At 40.6% G+C, this 22233-nt stretch overlaps 1 protein-coding gene across 17 annotated transcripts; it reads right to left on the bottom strand.

Moving 5' to 3' along the window:
• Positions 1 to 97: 97 nt before the first annotated feature.
• On the bottom strand, positions 98 to 21286 carry lrrfip2 (leucine rich repeat (in FLII) interacting protein 2). Of its 17 annotated transcripts, XM_052080073.1 has the most exons (27): positions 21128 to 21286; positions 19910 to 20061; positions 14178 to 14264; positions 12826 to 12888; positions 12178 to 12234; positions 12037 to 12075; positions 11787 to 11858; positions 11371 to 11418; positions 11218 to 11286; positions 10547 to 10636; positions 10191 to 10250; positions 9301 to 9354; positions 9117 to 9173; positions 8746 to 8817; positions 8463 to 8576; positions 8034 to 8075; positions 6444 to 6575; positions 5945 to 6016; positions 5226 to 5396; positions 5018 to 5110; positions 4590 to 4682; positions 3907 to 4008; positions 2243 to 2375; positions 1870 to 2040; positions 1713 to 1792; positions 1529 to 1633; positions 98 to 838 (listed from the first exon to the last, which is right to left on the bottom strand). In XM_052080073.1, exons 2-27 carry the CDS (start codon positions 19997 to 19999, stop codon positions 728 to 730), a joined length of 2277 nt encoding a protein of 758 aa, XP_051936033.1. In that variant the 5' UTR covers positions 20000 to 20061; positions 21128 to 21286; the 3' UTR covers positions 98 to 727. The 17 variants fall into 17 exon arrangements, with proteins under 17 accessions (XP_051936033.1, XP_051936029.1, XP_051936035.1 ...); XM_052080069.1 differs by having other exon boundaries at positions 12037 to 12234; XM_052080075.1 differs by lacking the exon at positions 12826 to 12888.
• Between the last annotated feature and the right edge of the window lie 947 nt (positions 21287 to 22233).

The raw sequence follows: 22233 nt of genomic DNA, 5'->3' as shown, positions 1-22233 counted from the left end.
ATGAGTCTACACCCTACGCAGAGACCCGAGACCAAAGAGTCAAAACTACTCACAGCAAGAGATGTGGGGATCGAGAGGATACTGAAAGCAGCTGAGAGCATTTGCACAAGGGATTGCTTGAAATAAAATACGGTTTACACAATTCTGCAAATTACACATTCATTTTCAAGAAATCTTTTAAATATTTGACAAAAAAGTGAAGGAAGTTGCAGCAGTTGGCTGGCTATATTTTCCATTTGCACCTCTTTAAACACATGTTGTACCACCAATTAAAACCATTATTGTTTGATGGAGAAGGCACTTGGCTTGTGTGAGGGAAGCTGGAAGGTGCAGGGCCAGAGCAGCTGTGACAGTCCTTTTAAAAGCATCAGGATACTCATTCATGCAACTTAACCAAAACAAACAAAAAAGAACAGCCAAGCACCCAGCCAAAATAAACTTAAATCATGTGACTAAAATGTTGCAGAACAAAAACAAAACGAGATATTTCCTCACATGTACTGTATCTCCCATTGATGTTATTTGTTGCATTTGAGTCTTGGCAACTGCTGGCCGGGACAAACCGAAACATTTGGTTCGCAGAGAAAGGCAGGTCTGCTCATTCTTTTGTGACATGGAGAGTTTTTGCTGAGCCACACATGTTCAAGTGTGAGAGCTTGGAGGGCAGGCGCTACATGGCCGTCGGCGGTGCGACTTTAAGGGCTTCTGCGGTGATGCCGCCTTTGCCTCACTGCTGGGAAAGGAGGGCGTTCCTGTTGGCCTTCATCTTTTCCAACCGCTTTACGAGGTGGTTGTTCGTCATCTCCATCTCTTCGATCTTGTCCAAAGCTGTGCGCAGCTGCCAGGCAACAACATTACACATACCATGCTTGTGATACTCATCAAATTAAATGACCATCCTAATTGATTATGCAACATTTTATATTGTGTACACTGCAATGATTGTCAAAGTGTGATATGCGCGCTCCCTCTAGTGGTATAAAATAGAATCACTTAACAAAAAGTAACTGCATAATGCAGTGGCTTAAATTTTTTTTTCAAATCCAACATCTGTTCAGTACTGTTAAAATTAATTTAACTTTGAAGCTGTAGAAATATGCTTTACATTTTTTACAACCGTTTTCAAAATACCATGTAATTTAATCCATTAAATTCCTGTGTCTAACATCCATGCTAATTTCCATAAGCCCGTCTCTATACAGTTTTGCATTATATATTATGTTGGATGAAATTACATGATTTTAGTTGAACGTGTCAGTGTTTAAATCAACAATGTCTAATTCAATGTGGCAGTTTTACGGAAAACAACTGGGATTGCGAAACAGTTTGAAGCCAGAATGCTTTGCCTCTTATCTGCTGTCCAAGCGGACTAATGAAGAAATGCAAAAGATGTTCACGTGGGGGAGAGAAAATTTTGTCCCCGACAAATTTACATAACTGAAATGTTTTCAAGGCCCTGTCACTAGCTGCAGCTGGTTCCACTTTCTCTGAATGGTCATCCCTACGAAATCAAACAGCTCGTGCTTACCTCTCTCTGGAGTTTGCGTTTCTCTGCTTTAAGCTCATCTTCTATTTTCTCAGAGTTGTCTGCGGACGTCTTGTACCTGGACACTTGCCCTTCAAGCCTATTTATCTGAAGCAAGAAGACGAGGAAACCATTTGGTCATTTCCAAGTTTCCGAAGCATTTGTTTGACAAGCAATCTGTACTTACATTTTGTTCCATTGTACCCATTTCCTGTTCTGCCTTTGAAAGCTTGAATTTGTATTCACTAATCTGTCTGTTGGCGTCTCCTGAACATGAGAAGAGTTTTGAAATGAAGAAAGATGGGTTCGATGAATGCAGCCCAATCATAAGACGCTCAACTTACTCTGCATTTCAATGAAGTGGAGTTCGGTGCCGTTCTCCATCTTCTCGCCGTCTACGTACACGTTGTCCACCTTTGAGTGTTTCTGTCGCTCCTCCTCCAACTGATTCTTCAATTTCCTGATCTGAGCCAACAGCTCATCCTTTTCCTCAGCTAACTTCCGTAGCCTGACATCTATCAAACAGAAAGAAAATGACACACACTGCAATCGGTTTGAAAGCTTTATCAGAATTGCGGAACTCACACCCAACTGACCTCAACGTCACTTGGACGGAGTCATGACATTGTACCACCTCATTTACCTTTGGTGAACAGTCACACCAATAGCCAAAAAAACACTTCTAATGTGTCTTTAAAACCCATTTGTGGGACTTACCAAGTGGACCCTCTCCTGCAGATTCCAGTACCTGGGCGGCTTCTTGCGAGACCACGGTGATTCCTGAGGACACGGTCTCGTGGCTTATATCTCCGTTTGGTGTGTCATCTGGAATGATGACTAGCCCGTGTGTCTGGCAGGAGATAAACACAAGCATGACTGAGGCCACCTATCTACTATACGGCGCCACTCTCAGTACCATTCTGGGCCCAACTAAACCCAAACAGACTGCTTTCAGTGGTGAAAGCCAGTCATACGCCAATCATCTTGATTAAGCAGCATATACAGTGGTGCCTTGAGACCCAAGTTCGATTTGACCTCTGACTGCACTCTTAACTCAAAAGAGTCGTGCTGAATCTTGCCCACTAATACATTGAAAAAGCAGTGTGTGATATATTGACATGTAGGGAACATCTGACCACAAGGTACAGTACCGGTATATGCATTCAAGATGCAAATGTTTGCAGAGATACCCACGCCCCTGTACAACGTTACATGAGAAGATACTGTGAGAGAGCAGTCAAAAGTAATTATACACTAGCTTAGTCATGCAGTGACATCTGATTTCATCCTGTAAAATGTTGACCATTTCAAAAGTGAATTTATTAATGGGCGGCCCGGTGAGCCAGTGGTTAGCACATTGAACTCACAGTCCAGAGGTACCAGGTTCAATTCCAGCTCTGGCCTCCCTGTGTTTGCATGTTCTCCCCGGGCCCCTGTAGGTTTTCTCCGGGTACTCCGGTTTCCTCCCACATTCCAAAAACATGCATGGCAGGCTGATTGAACACTCCAAATTGTCCCGAGGTGTGACTGTGAGTGCGGATGGTTGTTTGTCTGTGTGTGCCCTGCGATTGGCTGGCAACCGGTTCAGGGTGTCCCCTCCCTACTGCCCGAAGACGGCTGAGATTGGCTCCAGCCACCCTTGCAGATAAGCGGATTGGAAAATGGCTGAAATTATTAATCACCGTGTTTGAGTATACGTTTTCACAAAAGGGAGATTTGTAGAAGTTCCTTATTTTCCCCATTGTCTGTAAAGACAAAATATGTACTTATATTATTTTCTGTTGATGATGTTGAAGCAATGCTCGTTCTATTTGGTACCAGGTGAGGCAAAATCAATGCCATTGTTATTTCCTTTTTCTATTAGCACAATAACAGCACCTTGAATATTATGATAGGCCGTAAATTTAATACCAAGCCAGACACCAACTTCTGTAACATTCCTGAAGAACTGTAGCCTCTTCCTCTCTTGGTCACTAATTTCCTAGCGTTTGGCTGCTGCAACAGACTTGGCACCAGAGATTTTGAAAGGGGGTTCTAGAACCTTCCAAAACATCTTCTGAAAGCAAGCCTCGGTATAAACAGATCAAAGTTGGGAATTAATGAATGATCAAAACTAATTTTCTATTGTTGTCGATTAATTGCTGCACTTGTAGTCTGCAGCATTTTAAGACCTTTGACTAAATGACAGAAGGAAATTAAGTGCTTAATTTGGCAAAATATAATTAAAGGCTTTTTCAGACAACCTTATAAAAACATTAACGTGTAAACCGAGACAGTCATGTTTTTCTTCAAACTGAGTCATTTCTAACACACCCAAAGTCATTATTCACAAGCAACCCATGTCTCAGCTGTATTTGTTGTAACGTTGCAGGATGACCTACCTCTCCTGATCTGGCTTTTTCCTTGAGGTCAGCAAGCTCATGTCTGAGCTCATCTCTCTCATTCCTAATGCAATCAAAGTACTCTTTCTGCCTCTCTAGGGCCTGGCCACACAGATGACAGAAGACAAGAATGGACAAGAGGTAGTGAAGTTGGACAGTGGATAGAGATGCACCAGCACACTTGCCGTGCCTCATGCACAATCATGTGCTGTGCATGCCAAACAGTGAAAATGTACAAAGGAGATAGCTAGTCGGAAAGGAGAGGCAAAGGATAAGCATGGATGACAGAGTGCAGAGGGAAGGAAACACAAACACTGCAACGGCCTGTCAAACTGTTCACGTATGAAATGCGCACATCATGCTGGATGGTCAACTTTTAAACACTCATTTGTTCCGGCAAACGCATTGTAGAAAGTTTATAGAACGCTGCCCAATCATGTTTTTCATGATGCATGATATTCACGTCAAGCTGTTTATTTTTTTTAGCGTGAGCAGAGCTTGTTGGATCACAATGTAACACCTTGTTATTCTGACATGCAGAAACTACTATATGTGGGTGCGCTGCCTAAGACACTATGGGTTCATTATGCAGAGAGCGTGAGAGACAAAAGATTTGCGTGGCTTCAAATTCAGATCATCTTGTGCCTCTCACTCTATAGCAGGATCTATGCGGGACCTCCTACCCCAATCTTTTTCTCCTTCCAGTTTATTGTTTCCTGCAGGTCAAACACCTCTCTGGTGAGCGCATCTAACTTAGCCTGCAATCGCTGATTCTCCTGGAGATGTGATGAACAGTAACAAGAATGCAAAGTACAAGACAGGAAGGAAATATTCAATGAAAGACAGAATAGGAAAAAATGCACATACATACAGTACATACAATTGAAACAGGGTGAGAATGTGCTCTTTATCAGAGCGGCAAGGGAACGGAAGGCTTGTGGTGATAACTGTCTTTAGTAAATATACATGAATTAGAGGGAGGCCAGTGACAATCAGTCCTTATCAGGTCACTGCACTAAGTCTCAGTAGGCAGCTGCACGGAGCCACTAGCACTTTCATTGTGCTGACAGTCTTGCGAGCAATGTGGTCACACAAGCAAGCGTAGACATACCTCAATAAGTTCATCTCTCTGGCGGATTCCCTCTTTCAATTCTTCTTGTTTATGCTGCAGGACAGTACATGTGTGCTTTTGCCTTTCTAGTTCCTGAAAAAAAAAATGACAATAGAATTTGGTCACTTAAAATAAATTCTCGCAGATATTCATCTGCTTACATCACACAATAAAACGTGTGAACCGAGAAGGGGACTGGTTATTTCACCTTTGATTTTTCTTCCAGCTCTCGTTTCATCTCCGACATTTGCTCTTCCATCTCTTCAATGACGTCTTTTAAAGTGTCGACTTGGTAGATGAGGTTGCCTTTGTCATTGTCCAGCTGTGCATTCGATACCATTGCTTTCTTATACTTCTCCTCCACCCCAGTAAGGGATTCCTGACATGAAATGGAGCATGTTAATAACACAGTTTTAAACACTGCTCACCTCCTTTTGCAAAATCTGAACTTTAAAAAAAAATCATGTGGCCTAGGAATTCCGTTACACCTTCTTTGTACTTGTTTTCTTCTAAAGCCATTTGTATATTTACAGAGCAAGCGTCGAAAAAAAGAACGACCGTGAACTCGGAAAGATGATGTCGTCTACTTCAAACACTGGATCTTAGGGCACATCAAACAGTGCCAAGAGCATAATGGCAGAAATTCAAAACATCCCTGCCATCAGTCGGCAGGTGGAGCAAGTCACTGCTCCCACTTCCGGAAAAATGTGGGCAATTTGGCCACAGACAGTAACTTGGATAAAAGCAGGAAGGGAAATCATGCAAAAGAAAAGTCATTCGACAGAGAGCACGCCGATAACATGGCTGTGGTGTTAGGGGGTACAGGCGTGGGGGCTGGGGGGGTTGAGAGGGTAGGCAGGGGGTTAGTGATGCCATACTGCTCTCAGAGGACAAGAGTCGGCATGCCGTGAACTCAAGCCCCTCTACCTTCAGCTCTTTAAGCCCTTGCATGTATCGCCCTTCTACATCCTGAATCTGGTCCTTTAGTTCATAGATATCCTGTGGAGCAGATGGAGGGAATGGTTGAATCGGAGCTACAAATGGAAAGGGATGATCAAGGAGAGATTACAAAGCACACGTGCTGCCATCTCTTAAAAGAGAATGCATCCGGAATGCACAGTACCAGCACGCTCCACATATAAGGAAGAGCTTCAAAGGTCACATGTCACATCCCAGCCTCCCATGCATCCATAAAGGAAAACTGGCCCAGTAAATGCTTAGAACAGCGGAGAGGACAAAAAAGAAGCAATACTTTGGATAGATTCATGGGCACAGAACAGTTATAGATCATAGATAAATAAATATACTGTGTTACCCAGCCTTATTGCGGTTCTTTGTTCATGCCTTGTGCCATTTTATCGCTTATCTCCACATCCCCAAATTGTTTATGTGATTGCAGAAGGTAAGTGCCGTTTGTTTGCCTTACCCTTATTTCGCTCAAGCTAGTGTCTGGGTCATAGACGCTGCCGGCGTCTGCGCTGCCCCGTCGCGATGAGGTTCCACCCAGTGAGGCTAGGGTTGCTGCTGATAGGCCTGGAGTGGCACAGCGGGAAGCTGGCTGGAAACACAACATGCAGGTGACCAGTCAAAACAAAACACACAAAAAGCACACACTAAGAGTCACCGAACAGCACAGAAGAGTCCGACCATTCTATGTTTGACATTGCCACTGTCACTTGCTTCAGTTGTAGTTTGATAAACCTGATAAACCGGCTCTTGAGATTCCTCAAGGTGTGTACGTGTACAAAATTCAGCTCTCACTTTTAATTAATTTTTGATTAAGGAGCTGCTATGACCGTGACTCTTCTACAACCATGTTGATGAAAGATCACAATAATATAAAATGGATGTGCAATTAATCATAACTGCAACAAATGTAGTAAAGGTTTGGGAATGCCACGTACACTTTGGCTGAGTTTTTAAACATTCCTGAGGACAAACTCTGTGGAATAATTTTGAAACGGACCTGAAAATGAGTACATCGCTTGCTGAGTTCAAAAACAAATTCAAGAGAATAGTACAAAAAAAACCCTACCGGTACATCAATCAGAGTTAAAGTGATAAATTCAAAACATTCATTAAATATAATAATAAATCAAAATGAAGTTGATAAATGTAGTAATGTAATGCAAGATCCATTATGAATACAAAAGAAAATCGCCATATAAATGTGCTAGTGTATGTATATAATCTCTACCCAAACCAAGACTTGTAAAAATAGAGTGTGTAAAGTATACAATACAATACAATACAATACATGCCGATTTATATAGCGCTTTCACAACAGCGGCAGCTGTAACAAAGCACTTAACAAAACAGTTAAAATAGCACAGATAAGGGTAAAAGAATTTGTTTATATGCAGACTTTTCCATTTCTTTTCTGATTACTATAAAAAATAATCTCTTTATATATAAATACATAACATGGGGTAGGACTAGATACATTTTTAACTTCTTCCTACTCCTTTGAACATATAATTGTGCTGTATGATGCCTGTTTTATTTTCCCTTTTTTTTTTTTTTTTTTTTTTTACAATTTTCTTACTTTCTGTCAATTTATTACTGTATATGTTTTTATGTTCAATAAACAAAAAAAACTATGGCACTATCCAGTTAATAGAGCTAATAGTTGTGTTATGTTACCGTATGATTCTGCAACACAATAATACAATTTGTTGCCAAGGTACAAACAAATTCAAATTTCAAATTTAGAGTAGATTTGACTGTCTAACTATATATGCGTGTGTATGAGGGGTGTAACCAAAAATTTTTGTGGATTGGAAAACCGGTTTGGATTTAAAAGGTGCAAGCCGTCCACTTAAATGTATTGAAATATGAATCGAATTCTCTTTTGTAAATGGATGCTGTTCTGAAGTGGCGGATGATCAAAGGATGTTAAAATTGTCAGTATTTTGGGGCTGAAATATACAAATGTCGACTGTGTAACAATTCCAATGTATCTTCAGAACTTTTTTTAATGAAAAGATGTTGGGGAAGGGGAGAAGGGTACACTTACCCGACTGTAATCTGAATATTGTTTGTCACATTTTTCATCCAGCTGAAAAAAGTAGAAATATCGTATTAGGTTACATGGGATGACAATTTTGATGGAAAATATTAGAAATCATGCCTGGAATAGTTCTCCACTCTGCAAATTAGGGAAATTAGTGCACCAATCACGACAAGTGCTGCATGTTCACAAATTCCACACAACTGATCATAACAATTCAATACATAAAAAACCCCCCACTGCATTACATTTTATTGAACACACAAATGCTAAGTTTACCTACGAGAAGGCTTCCTACTGATATACCAAGTTATAAATTGCCAAATCACCAACCATGAAATGAATATTTTATATTGACTAAATGTTAGTTTCAAACCATGCAGCAACAGAAATATTCTATTACTCAGATGCTGGGAAATGAATCAGGCGACTTACAGCATCCGGATCTGGAATGCTCAAATCATCCAGATCAGACACAATACTGCCCCTCCTATTGGAGCGACTGAAATAATCAGCTGCAGACTCACTAATGTCAGAGAAGTCAGACGACTACTTTCAATAGAGACACAAGATCAAAGAAGAAGACAGAAAGAGGTGGAGGAAAAAGGATATACATCAAGACATGGCCGAGAGAACAAAACATCAAGAGTTGACGTTATAATCTGTGACAAATGAAGAAGAATCCAAATGGAGCACTCCTCTTGCTCCTAAAGCTCACCGCACTGTCCCTGCGGCCTCTCCTCAAGCATTCTTGGGATACGCTGCTCACAATGTCGTCATCTAAGGAAGACTGACATGGGCACGCACGGAAATATTCACACAAACCACACACCACAACATATCCTGTTAGGAGCCCCACTCGTGTAGGCTAACAGGAGAATCATATAGAGAATGCACGTTTTCACATAATTTCAAAAGACATGTTTCTCAAATCTTGATTCATATACTTCAAGGATAACAACAGTGTACTTAATATTAAGTTCGAGAATGATTTATGGATGATCAAAGTTAGAGAGTCCTGCAGCAGGGGACATCTTGTGTGTGATGTTAGTGTACATCATGCGATTGGAGGCCGATTATAGCGCTCACCACAGGGCTGCTGCGAGTGGAACTGGCTCCAGAGGAGTACCAGCTATATTCAGAGGGCTGTGTGAAAGGGGATAGGGGTGCCAGATGTGGCAGACAACGAGATTAAGATGAGAGGGGCAGAACTTAAGGCAAAAGCACAAAGTAGGTTGTTGTTGTGGTGTTCATTTATACAAACAAGACTTACTGCTCTTGAACCCAGACTCGAGCCATAAAGAGCGGTGTTGTCATAAATAGAGGCCTGAGGGCACACATCGGAGACAATGTAGGACTCATCAAAAACAGAGAGGGTGCAGAGCTGTGTAGCTGTTAGCCTCAGGAGGGTCATGCAGTAAGTAGAGGCACTCGCTGTATTTTTAGGTTGGGCCATTTTCTTTCAATGTTGAATGGCAAACACCACAACTTCATTCAAAATCTGTCCATATTTATACAACTTAAACAATATTTCCGGGAATAATACAGCTGGTACTGCTAAAGAGATACTGTCTACCTTTGAACTAGTAGTTGAGGAAACACTACAAACCAGAGTATGCAACTCAAACAATTATTGGTAGGAAATTGGTCGGAACTAATCTCTGCAAATACAAAATAAGTAGGACAAATGTCAAGCACTAATGTCAATGAAGATTATTGTTTTGAAGCATAAAAAGCATATACTCTTTTTAAGTACAGAATTAGTGCCGTTTCTAAATGATCCATTTATAGATTAAAAAAAAGTGTCATAGAGGTTTTTTTAATTTGTAGAATTGAGTACAAAAATGATTGCCGCAATATGTCGGTTAAACTTTGCCTGCAGTTCAAATCGACAAAAGAAAAATCATGATGATGATGAAAATCCTTCTTCAATGAGATATATGATCTTTAGACCTGATAACACACAGCTTATCTTGCTTGCTGAGGCATAAATAAGTGGCCTCTGCCTAGAGTTGAGATGGTCCAGAGTCTAAAAATAAGCAATCTGAATCATCCAGCCTGGACATCCCAGAGCATAAATATGGCAACTGGGGAGGGGGAGGTCTACCTCTGAAGTGAAGGCATGCATTCCAATGAGTCTCCATACAATGGACAGAAACTGACCATGCTATAGCTACGTGGCAGCCCTGTGACAGTGGTGGAAGTAGAGGAGGAAGTGATGCCCTGTCAGAGAGTCGGGGAACAGTGGAATGTCAGTGAGGAGAATTCCTTCCAGTAAGAATAGCAGTACACGAAAACAGATGCACAATTTGCTGAAATTACACACTTTCAACAAGGCTGGCAGCCAAAGGGCTGGCAAAAGTTTAATGCTGGTGGAGCTCCACAGTACCTTTTCATAACAACGTATATCCTCAAACTAACGATTTTAGACTCGATACTACAGTGTGATGGTTATAGTTTGAGTCAAGGGCTTTTACACCCAACAGTCTGTATATGAAAGGTTGGAGAGAAGCACAGACCCGTGGCTGATAGGAGGATATGGTAGAAGAAGGCAGCAGTTTGGTCTTCGATAGGCTGGTGTATTTCCTTTGATCGTGGTACAGTCCAGTCTGGAGGGGCAACGACGTAGTATAACCCCCCCAAAAGTAGGAAACAGAAACACCATCACTAAACACTACTTCAGATTCATAGTCATACATTGTGTAAAACAACATGCAGATTTTGATGTGGAACTCCTTGATAAGTGTGCAACTGTGCTATCTCCATAGAGCTTCTATTAACAGGGGATCATATTTCTAATATGATCCCGTTAATTGATGAGATGGGATGTAGAGCCTAAAGTATACTTCGTCTTGAAAACAAAGTAAATCGATTGACTACTCTGCGCCAGTCTTCTGCCTGCCAAGTTTAACCTTCAATCTCTTTATGCAGCAGCATCAAAATCTGAAACAAACACCAGGGGAGACTTCAGTCAAAAGAGTTGTCTCTCGGTCTAGGGTGCTTGTGAAGAGCTCTAGCTGCTAGGATGAAAGACATCGCATGGTAAATCGAGGCACTACTTTAAGCAATGTAAATGTGTGTATCAAGTCTAACTGATATTTAGTAGTTAAACCACCAGATCTTTATGCTGTGATTGTACATCCCTGGTATGAGGTCAAAACAGATATAAAGAAGGCGAAGTATTACTGACCAGCAAATCCTTCCTGGAGGAGCTAGATGAAGATTTTTTATGGCCATGTAGATCATTGTATACAGAACTCTGTTTTCCCAATAAAAAAGTCACATCAGCTCAACGTGTATCAATGATTAATCAGATATATAAGTGTCAGCAATAAATACATACAGTGGAACGCGAGCTCTTGAGAGCGGAGCTATTTGTCACACCATCAGACTAACGGGAGAACAGGACCAAAAAAAAAGAAGGTCAAATAGGTGGCGAACACCTTTCATGAAACTCACCAATGCTTGTTAGGTGTATCATAGGTCAATCAAGCCATCAAGCAAACACTCTCTCAAGAACGCTACCACATGAAGGGTAATCTATTTTCGGAAAAACGGCTGTTGAAAAGCAGCCTTAGCATCAAGGTAACTTGAGTTACCCAAGTTAGTTAAAAAAAAAAAATCACACTTTCAGCAAGTCTTTAAATGAGCTAAAATATCCAATTTCAAAAGCACACTGGGAAACGGACATTCACAACAGGATGTCGTCTCGGTTAGGCAGCACTCAGTTCACAGAGACAACTACACATGCAAACGCACCAAGAAGTCTTTTCTATGAGAACTGGATCGACTCCTGCTCGAGCCCAAGTCACGGATGGCTGATGAGCTCGACTTCGAACGCAGCACATAAACATGATCATACATCCACAATACGCATGAACAAAAAGAGATATTTTACTGGACTTTTGTTTAAAATAATTTAACAAACAATTTCCTAGCAATAAGTATTATTTTCAAAAAGTGTTGATTTTTGAGCGCTAAAAATAGCAGGTGTTCGAAATGTACGCACTCTGTAGCTGCGTACAGACATGACATCATCATCTGGGCCCTGTTGATGTTGAAAAACAAAAGAAGAGACAGAAAGGAGAGATGAAAGGAAATGCAAGAAGGAAAACAAGGAAGTAGGAAAGTAGGAGGGAAATATACACACCCGATGACGGCTGCTTGATCTACTACTACTAGTGGCTCTAGCTTTTTCTGAGTCAGCCTGCAGTCAAGAAAGAAAGTTGGTAAGAATTAGACAGTAAAAGAGGCTCAATTACAGGGGTGGATCAGGCCAAAACGTTACTATGGAAAGCCCAAACCATGCAAAACAATCATCCTGTTCATCAGCAAATGGAGACGTATTCTATCCTTCAGTGTTACTCATTTAATGTTCCTCTAAGACAAGTGTATTAAAACAAGTGGCAGCTATTTGGATTTCATTCCATGCATGCATTTTCTGATTCTAAAACATTACTGACACTCCAGTATTAATCGCTCACTTACAGTAGCAATTCTCAAACAGAAGAATATCCTGCAAAGACTGTTCATTAACATGCAAGGGAATTAACTGAAGATAAAGTGCAACTCGTGCAATGTAAAACAATCACTTTACGTCCAAACTTAATTGCATGACTTCCACCATTGTGAAACTCAAGCTGAGCAGCACCCATAGCAAACACACTAATGCTATTTCCACTGGGAGGTTTATTATGGTCAGTAACTCAAGAGTAGCGTTTTAAGGGTCAAAACTGACTGGAGCTCAGTCCCACACAACAGACTGCCTTAGTGGTCTCCAACACTCCCACTCGCCTACCATCCACTGGTGGATCTGACCCCATTTTTTGCTGCTACTGCTGCTAGACGAGCGGTAAGAAAGCTGGACAGAGGGAGGAAATGCCAGGAAAAACATACAATCATACGTCACCCAAAACTGCTGACATGTCAAACGTGGTCAACAACTGTTTCAAGAATAGAAATGCTGGTATTTGTGTGGATATGCAGCAGGTTTTTATTTTTTGGGAGAAACATTGAGCTTCACAGCCAAACAGGTCCTCTGCATCATATGGGAAAAGGGTAGCAGATTTAAGTTGACAGGCAAGTGAGCACAGGATATACCGGTAATGTACATCATTGTTTCAGACTTGGGCGGCCCGGTAGTCCAGTGGTTAGCACGTCGGCTTCACAGTGCAGAGGTACCGGGTTCGATTCGAGCTCCGGCCTCCCTGTGTGGAGTTTACATATTCTCCCCGGGCCTGCGTGGGTTTTCTCCGGGTGCTCCGGTTTCCTCCCACATTCCAAAAACATGCGTGGCAGGCTGATTGAACACTCTAAATTGTCCCTAGGTGTGAGTGTGAATGCAAATGGTTGTTCGTTTCTGTGTGCCGTGCGATTGGCTGGCAACCGATTCAGGGTGTCCCCCGCATACTGCCCGAAGACAGCTGGGATAGGCTCCAGCACCCCCCGCGACCCTAATGAGGATCAAGCGGCTCGGAAGATGAATGAATGAATGAATGTTTCAGACTTCAACCATGCTGTATTCTGAATATGCAAGCAAAAGCTCGAAACCCAAATAATGAACTTGGATTGTTAAGTCAGCTGAATTTAATATTTATGTGAAAGACTCACCTCTGGAACATAAATATTATGTTGCATTGCTTCAACAGGGTTTAAGTTTTAATGTTCAGAGAATAGACTACACAGATGATCAAAAGCCACTTTTAAACAGAAAGCTTGCTCTGTGTTTTACACAAACCCCGGCAAGACACAATGTCGTAATGCCACTGTAACTTTACTTGGTGTGTATTAGAAAAAAAAAAAGAAGGCACCAATAAACCCGACATGAAAAGCTTGTATAAAAGTTACATTTGCATGGCAGTTAAGAATGTTAAAATGGTTGTGAAAAAAACATCTGTCCAGTTAAATTATAACAATAGCTTATTTTTTAGAAATCCAAAGAAACAGAGCAATACACCATAATGATGGTTCGGGTTTGACCCAAGAACCGATTGCTCGGGGGTTGGGGAATTTGAACAAATCTTAATGGGTTCTGTTTAAATCCGAGGATCCCCTGTAAAATACTGTGCAGACAACTTTTTCGGTTGAATAATTCTCACAGACAATTTTGTTCAGTGATGTACATTTTATTTATAAAATCTGAATATATACCTCTTTCTGCTGACGTTCAAGTTCCCTCATCCGAATATCCCTGGCCTCTGCCCGTGCTGCTCTTTTTGCTGCAAGCCTGGCCTCCGCCTGTGTGACACAACATGAACATACTTGTTAGCCACTTAATAACCAAAATATCTCGGAAGCCATGATCACCTATTACCAGAATGTTTTTCATGAAACACACAGGAAAAGCAGGAGTATTTGGAGTACGGCAAAAAAAAAAAACCAACAACAACAAACAAACAAACAACCAAAAAACACTTCAAACAATAACCAGACCTATCACAACTGTAACAAACTGGCAGAACAGGAAATCAATTGGAAATTGTGAAGTGGAGAGGTAAGAGCCATTTAAGAGGATACCACCATGGAAAAATCCACAAGATTTATTTTCCTCGGGTTATTCATAAATTTAAGTCAAATTGATCAAGGGACTTTTATCACAACGTTTTATTACGTACTACCGGACTAAGCTGTCCTACAGAATGAAATGGTTGATCTAAAATGTTTCAACGACATCTGACCAACTATGATGTCCAGATCATCGGATGACCATCGGTTTGAGGAATGCTCATTTTAAGATCTCGTGGCGCAGACTCCAGTCGAGCATTAACAAATTTTTAAGCATGGAAGCAAGCAACATGAGAAAACAATGAGATCCATGAATAGATATTGGGTTACTTGCTTAGTGAAAATGAAAGAGGAACCTAATTATTTACAGTCTTCTTCGTGGCACTATAAACATTGCCCACATTTTAGTTAAGGACAGGAGCTTATCTGAAAGACCGCCTTAGTACAAAAAGTTGATTTAAGTTGTTCATGAACATGATGAATCACAAAAACTAGGCAGACATCCTTCCAAAGAATTCCTTACAATGTGCCGTTGCAGTTACATAAACTAAGACATTTCATAGAAAGGCAAAGCCATATCAACCTGAAACACAGTGCATTAATACACTGTACATTGTGTTCCTTCGATTAAAGGAGACATAACATCAGGACTTTTCTATCAACCATGCCTGTGCGACAGCAGTCAGTATGGGCTGGTGGCATTTCCATTATATAAATGAAAGAGAAGAACCCTTTTTGATGATTCTCCCAACCGAAGGTGTGCTACCTAAACAGATTGGGTCTTGGTAAAATAAACTGTTAAACTTCAGTAGCATGACAGCTTACATCAACATTGTTGGACTATTGTTTTAGTTCAGGAATGTATATTACACATTCCGTTTTACAATAAAACTCTAGAGAAAATGGCTGCGCTCTTTATTTGTTTGGAAAAAAAATGTACCGTACTTGACAAATTCACTGCTTTGTGCAAAGTAGAGATGAAAGCTATTGGAAGATACCAATGAGATAGCTGGCCCTCTGCTTTGCACCTGTTGAGCTGTCTGTCTGATGCGCTGCTCTGCACAGCAGCATGGCTGAGGTCTGCCTGTGTCTATATTTAGCCTCAACTCACAGAAAAGCACGTCATGGGACTTCCTCACTAATCAGAACACAAATTCAACCACCAACTCAAATGTGGCAGCACCTAATTTATTATCTTTCATCTGAAAACTATGTATGTCGTAGAGTTGGAAAGGGTATCTGTAAGCTTTGTCAAATTTAAGACCTGCCATTTACTAAATACATGTATACCCATTTGGAGTGGGCCATGTGGGGAAATCGGAAATGTATGTGATTTTCTATCTAAAACTATGTACACACTGCACGGAAGGATGCTCAATTCAGATTTTTGGTTCCATTCCATCTTTTAGTTACTCGTTCACGTTACCTAAACAGATTTCTAAATGTGAACGGACTGCATCTGGGAAGTGACACGCATGCGCACAAAATACGACGTCGGCGCCTCACAGAAATCCCATTGAGTAGCTAGCAGACTCTCAGAGGAATGAGACGGAGGAGATAGAAATTATTTGGGAAAAATGAGACGATCGCACCTCGATGTGTTTCTGTATTTATTTCATGCAAGTGAACCGTCTGCGTGGTTGAATTACCAACATCACAAATGTCCACTTTATGCTTTATGTTTCAGGTGGGATTACATTCAAATCAAATTTAAAATTAACATTGTTAAACTTCAGAACTAAACATTGGGGTTGTACAGTGGTCAACTAGTGAGCACGTTTGTCTCACAGTGCAGGGGTGCAGGGTTCCATTCCGGATCCGGATTTCCTGTGTGGCGTTTGCATGTTCTCCCTGAGCCTGCGTGGGTTTTCTCTGAGTTTCCTCTCACATTCCAAAAACATGCATAGCAGGCTAATGGAACACTCTAAATTGTTCCTAGGTATGATTGTAAGTGTGAATGGTTGTTTGCCAATGTGTGCCCTGCGATTGGCTGGCAAACAGTTCAGGGTGTCCCTCGCCTACTGCCCGAAGACAGATGGGATAGGCTCCAGGACACCCTTGGGAGGAAAAACGGAATAGAAAATGCTAAATGGATTAGAAAAAAACATACATAATCCTTGGGTATTTTGATGAAAGCTTGTCACAAGTATGTTATAATGACACCCGGGAACTGTTTTAAATTGTGTGTGTGTGTGTGTGTGGGGGGGGGGGGGGGGATGCTGCAACACTCCCGCTGTGCAATCGTAAATTAGATGGGATGTCCTCTGTTTTCCAGACACTGTAATTCCTCCTCCCAAATGACCATTGCTGCTTAGGCTTATTCCATTACGTTTTTAAGACCTCTAAATGTCCGATTTAAGGATTAGGCGAGAATTTCAAGGATAATTCAGGCCATATTTGTTACTTTTTTTCTCTCCTGGTGCTAAGGGGTGGGGGCAGGTAACCAATATGTGGGGAAGCTGATGGAGGAAGGCTTGGCAGATTTTCATGACTTCACTCACCCGTTTTTTTTTTTTTTTTTTTTTAAATAAAAGTGTAATACTGTACACGCCAATGGTGCTTGGCACAAACGTATTTAGGCTGGGATGTTTTTGGGAGAAAATGTGTCTTTTCTTTTTTTTTAATTGCAAGGCGTTCCATTGCTGATATGAACTGCGACTTAAGTACCTCTTAACCTAAGGTGCATTCAGAAATTCACTCTTACGCCTGTACACTACTCTGGGAATGGGTGTGTTCGGAGGTAGAGTGCACATCATGTCCCCAGTCGTAGCGCCAAGTGTTTTTCGTGGGTGCGCTTTCAATATCCGAATGACAAATTTCAGCAACACAGATTTTCCAAACATTGGCCATGAACCAATGCGTGCTCAGAGATTATTTCCGAATGCGCCTCTAATGTGCAACTAACTGAAAGACTCACAGCTGCAGCACAAACACGTAAACAGCCATTCTGTTTCAATACAATTCGGATTGAAACAGAATGGCTTGTGAACTTTCATGTTTTGAGTAATACTGACAGCAAAAACTTCAAGCATACTTTTTTAACAAGGCCTCCTATATAAAGAACGCAAATTTGTCACTATATAATTCAACTGTGGTATCTCAGTCTAAACACTAGGTGGCAGCCATGTAATGACATATATCCATGTTGGAAGAAGAAGATACCTGACGTTATGTCATAGCATTGTCCTGAGCTGGAAATGTCAATACAAAATAAATACAAGACTGATTGATTAAAATTACAACACAGACCAAACCCGAACAGCCGGAACAGTCCCGAGCCCCGCCCAATTTAAAGCTATTTGTGGAAACCGAAGGCTAGATGCTGATGCTCATTTGAGCCACTGTCGATGCCTGGCAAGATTTTAACATGATACAATAGCACACACCTAGCAACTGACATTTATGACGCACAGTAGGAGCCGAAGCTCAGCAATGCAGGCAACATTCCCTCAAAGGCAATGCATGTGCGTGGAATACTAGTCATATCTTGCTAATTTCTCAACCAATTTTCATGACTCTTGGTTTCTTCTGGGCTATCGTCTTTCAATACAGAAAATGCATTTTTGAATATTTGGTTTTTGTGACCTCTACAATTATAAAACACAGCAGCACATTGCCCAGCAGTACGGTAAAGCCACTCAGTTCCCAGAACGCATTGCATGGCGCAATACATTTAATTTATGAAGTTAGAAAGACATGAATCGTTCCCATATGTGTGTTTTTGCGCTACTAATCAGAGAATGTGTGTCATATTTAACCGTCATAATCATTTGATTATATGTTATGTTGATTTTTATTTTTTAAACAAACCGTGACTTTATATTTCATGTGAAATCGTGACATCCGGGTAGATTCCTACAAAGCATTAACGAAAATCTGTCACATACCTATATTAGCAAAAATTGCATGTAAATTTGCATCTGTAAAACACACATGACTTACATTCCTGAATGTAAATCGGCCACAGGAGGGTTGCCATAGCGAGTACCTATCCCTGGAAATAAGGCCAGATATTTGTACTCGCTCATCTCTAATATAAATCATAGTTTGCCCGAGGCACAAACAAACTCCCTCTGTGCAGAATTTAAAGATTGTTGGTCAATGACAAATCTATAACCAACAGTCATAATTACTCCAATAATTAATAAAAATAAAATAACAGCCAAAATTATTAGAATTATACATGCCAAGTGGTGACAATTCCAAAACACAAGACAGATGCTGTTTTGTAAGACTAATATTCAACACTGACCCTCTGAACTCCCGGGATAGACAATCTAATCACAGTTTTGTTGCAAAGAGATTCAAATTTAGAAGCTGGTCGGGTGGGTCGGATGACTCATGTTTCTATGACGGGCCTCCATGACTGTAAAGAAAGCAAATAGAGCCTTGTGCTTAGTGCCCAAGAATGAGGGCCTGGTTAGCTTTTAGACAGGAGTCATTCTTAAAACAAGCTATTAAAAAAACAGATGTGTAAAGTTATGAACTAATTGACAAATAAGCAAAGAATTGACCATTTAGCCAACGAGCCATAGGAAAAGAATTTTCTTTCCATTATGTTGTCCTTCTATGTTAGCACAGTAGCAACAGCATTCTGAAAAAAGAATCAAAGAATGGCAGCCCTGCAGTGGAACAAAGTGAAGTAATACCCAGACAAGTTGTTACAAGACAAGCAGCTTCCCTCTGAAAAAAACATGGTACAGCCAAACCAGCTGCCCGCAGCACAACCTGAATATCCACATATTAGCGAGGGTTGACATATATATATGACAATTTTGCCTCTAATATTTGATGCAACTTTATTTGAAGAACTTTAACATGCATTCATAGTGGTAGTGGATCATTCAAATTTTGTATATGTTGTGTTGCATATAATACACCTGTTAGTAGTGAGGAAGGAGACCATCTCTCTAGAAATTACTTGCTATTGTTGTCAACTGATAACATCCAAAAGCATGCTTGAACAGGATACATAAGTTGTATGTTGTTAATATCAGGACAATGCATGTTTACATGCCGATTTAGTCATAAATTCTGTAATTTATAAAACTGTTTGATGGACAAGACTCATGTAAATGTGAGTTATTCCAAGTCATTATTTTAATGTTGATATAACTCAAAATGTTCATTATATGAATGAGATTTTTGTTTTTAATATGCAACTCACTACCCTTTCAGTCATAGATCAATGTCCACACCTTTCGATAAAGTACTGATAACTTCAAATATTTTCTCCGTTTTACATTGAGTAATAACTGATCTATGAACCACCAATGAATGCAAAGGAGATTGTAAACGGAAATGCAAGCGCTAAAAGACAAACTATATTCTATTATTGAAACACTGAAGCATGTATTTTAATCTCTGTATATACTTACCTCTCGTGCAATACTGCTCAAGGCCTCATCCTCTGCAGAGAAGCGATCTTTTAGTTGGGCACGCTTCCGACCAGTGCCTTGTGTTCCCATGTTGTCCCACTAACTGTAGTAGCTCCTTCGGTGACTGGTGTGAATTTGATTGTTGTAAAAACCTAGCATGAAAATAGATGGCAGGTCTTAATCTGGTCAGCAAATACATCACAACTGCACATCCTGATACTGGTGCATATTTTTAAACTCTCCATATCACTGTACGCACTAAAGACCATCACAAACCAACACTCCGTTATCTCCAACTATGATTCAAGCAAAAACAACATCACTCATGTTTGCAACGAGGGCTTTGGATATCAGTTGTGCGTGACATGAACCATCTTGAAATGTGACAAGCATAAAATGTCAACATGCAACTGTAAAAAAGACTGATAATCACTGTAACAGACTGTTGTGGTCTGATTTTAAATGGTTCCTCGTGTGGTTGAGTGGTCCATAGGATATTCCTCACCGTCAACACAGTGACGTGTGACTAATTCACACTATAAGACAGTTAACAGCACCTTGACTGGCTGGTACAGACAAAAGAATGAAAACCACCATAAGGACATTGGCAACTTGAATCCATTCACGTCAGACGGCATTTGATTTATTTACCGAACACAAATTGTTGATGTTAAAGGAACATTTTAACGGGATACAAATAAACTGTCACGAATAAATGCCTTGTTGTAGTTGACGCTCACAATCAATGCAAGCGTTAACCAATTCAGCGAGCTAACGTCATTGAACTCCACAAGTTTTCCACCCCGTAGAAAATACAAAATACAATATAGTCTTGTAACGCTATCGTTTAAGAAACGTAACATTTTCCAAATCATGTGTAAAAGTCCGGCAGAATTAAGTTATCTCGCGAATGCGAAGTAAATGTTACGCTTGTCAGCGTTTAGCTAGCTAACTAGCATTTGTCCTCTAACAGCCAGTATTTACCCAACTTGTTTTAACACAAATTGTTATGACCCGAAACAAAAACGTGACTTTTGTACAAACATGTCCACGTTTTAATATCGCTCTTAAAACAACACAAATAGCGGAAGTCGAGAAGACAGATTCAGCTGGTGTTAGCGTGTTAACACTGAAGCTAGTCCTCGATTCTCTCAAGCGGCAGGGGAAACTGTTAGTACTCTTCCACTCCGATTTCCCACTCAAAAAAGTCCAAGTTACCTTCTGGGCGTTTATAAATAACCCGTGGTGGTTTAAGGGTCCGACATTGGTCTTGTCTTCAGAATTTGTTCGTGTTTGTGTCCCCACTGACAGCTGTCATCAGTTCGCCTGTCCACCACTGCCCTCCTTACCACTCTCAACACTGGTTAGCTTACAAGTTCCCGGATGTTGGGGGGAAAAGTAGGGCGTGATGGTGCATTCAATGACCACAATTCAACTCAACTAAACTTTATAGAACACTTTGAAACGATCACCGCTGCGTACAAAGTGCTGTACATGGTATAGTCAAATGTTGTCATACTGGCAAAATTTTGTCATGCATCAAAAACAAAACAAAACAAAACAAAACAACAAAACACCGCAAAGCAATAAAACAATAGAGAATCCCATTCTGAGTCAAAAGCCAAAGACCAAAATGAATTTTAAAGATGAGCAGACAGAGGGCTCAGTTCACGATGTGGACAAGTTGCTACATGATATGGCAACCCTAAACCTTTTACAAAATTAAACTTTTCCAAAGGTCGACTTTTTCAAACCATCTTAATCGTTTCTTAGCCAGTAATTAAATTAGGTTGACTCGAATGAATTTTACAATACTCAGTGGGTGGTAGTTCTTCAATTTTCAGTGTGGACAGCGGTTTTTTATTGAACACACCTAATTTCAACGAGCACCCTTTCTGAATTGCACGGTCTGTTTATAGCCACATGGGGGTAGTAGCTGATCATTTCCTAACGCCTGCAAGAGTGTTAAAATTTGGGACCCATTGTACACTTATTATTATGTATCACTTAATTAGGTAAACCACAAAACCAGAAAGATCGAGAGCTTCATTGTCATCATGATATCTTTACTGGTAAACGATGCTCAGTTTTATACACAAAATCTATAAATCAAACAATGAACTAGTGTGGCTGTAGTGCAGGGGTGCCCATTAGGTAGATCCTGATCTACCGGTAGATCTAAGACAGGTCCCAAGTAGACCCGAGGAGTGTCGAGAAGAAAAAAAACAAACAACCATTTGTGTGTCTTTGTACATGTTAGTAATATATTTTTTGTGTTAATATACACTGCACACTAATCATCTTACCAGTCTCATTTTCACAAA

Source organism: Hippocampus zosterae, chromosome 11 (genome assembly GCF_025434085.1).
Source record: "Hippocampus zosterae strain Florida chromosome 11, ASM2543408v3, whole genome shotgun sequence".
In the NCBI taxonomy this organism is placed as follows: Eukaryota; Metazoa; Chordata; class Actinopteri; order Syngnathiformes; family Syngnathidae; genus Hippocampus; species Hippocampus zosterae.
This window is presented reverse-complemented; position numbering and strand designations above follow the sequence as displayed.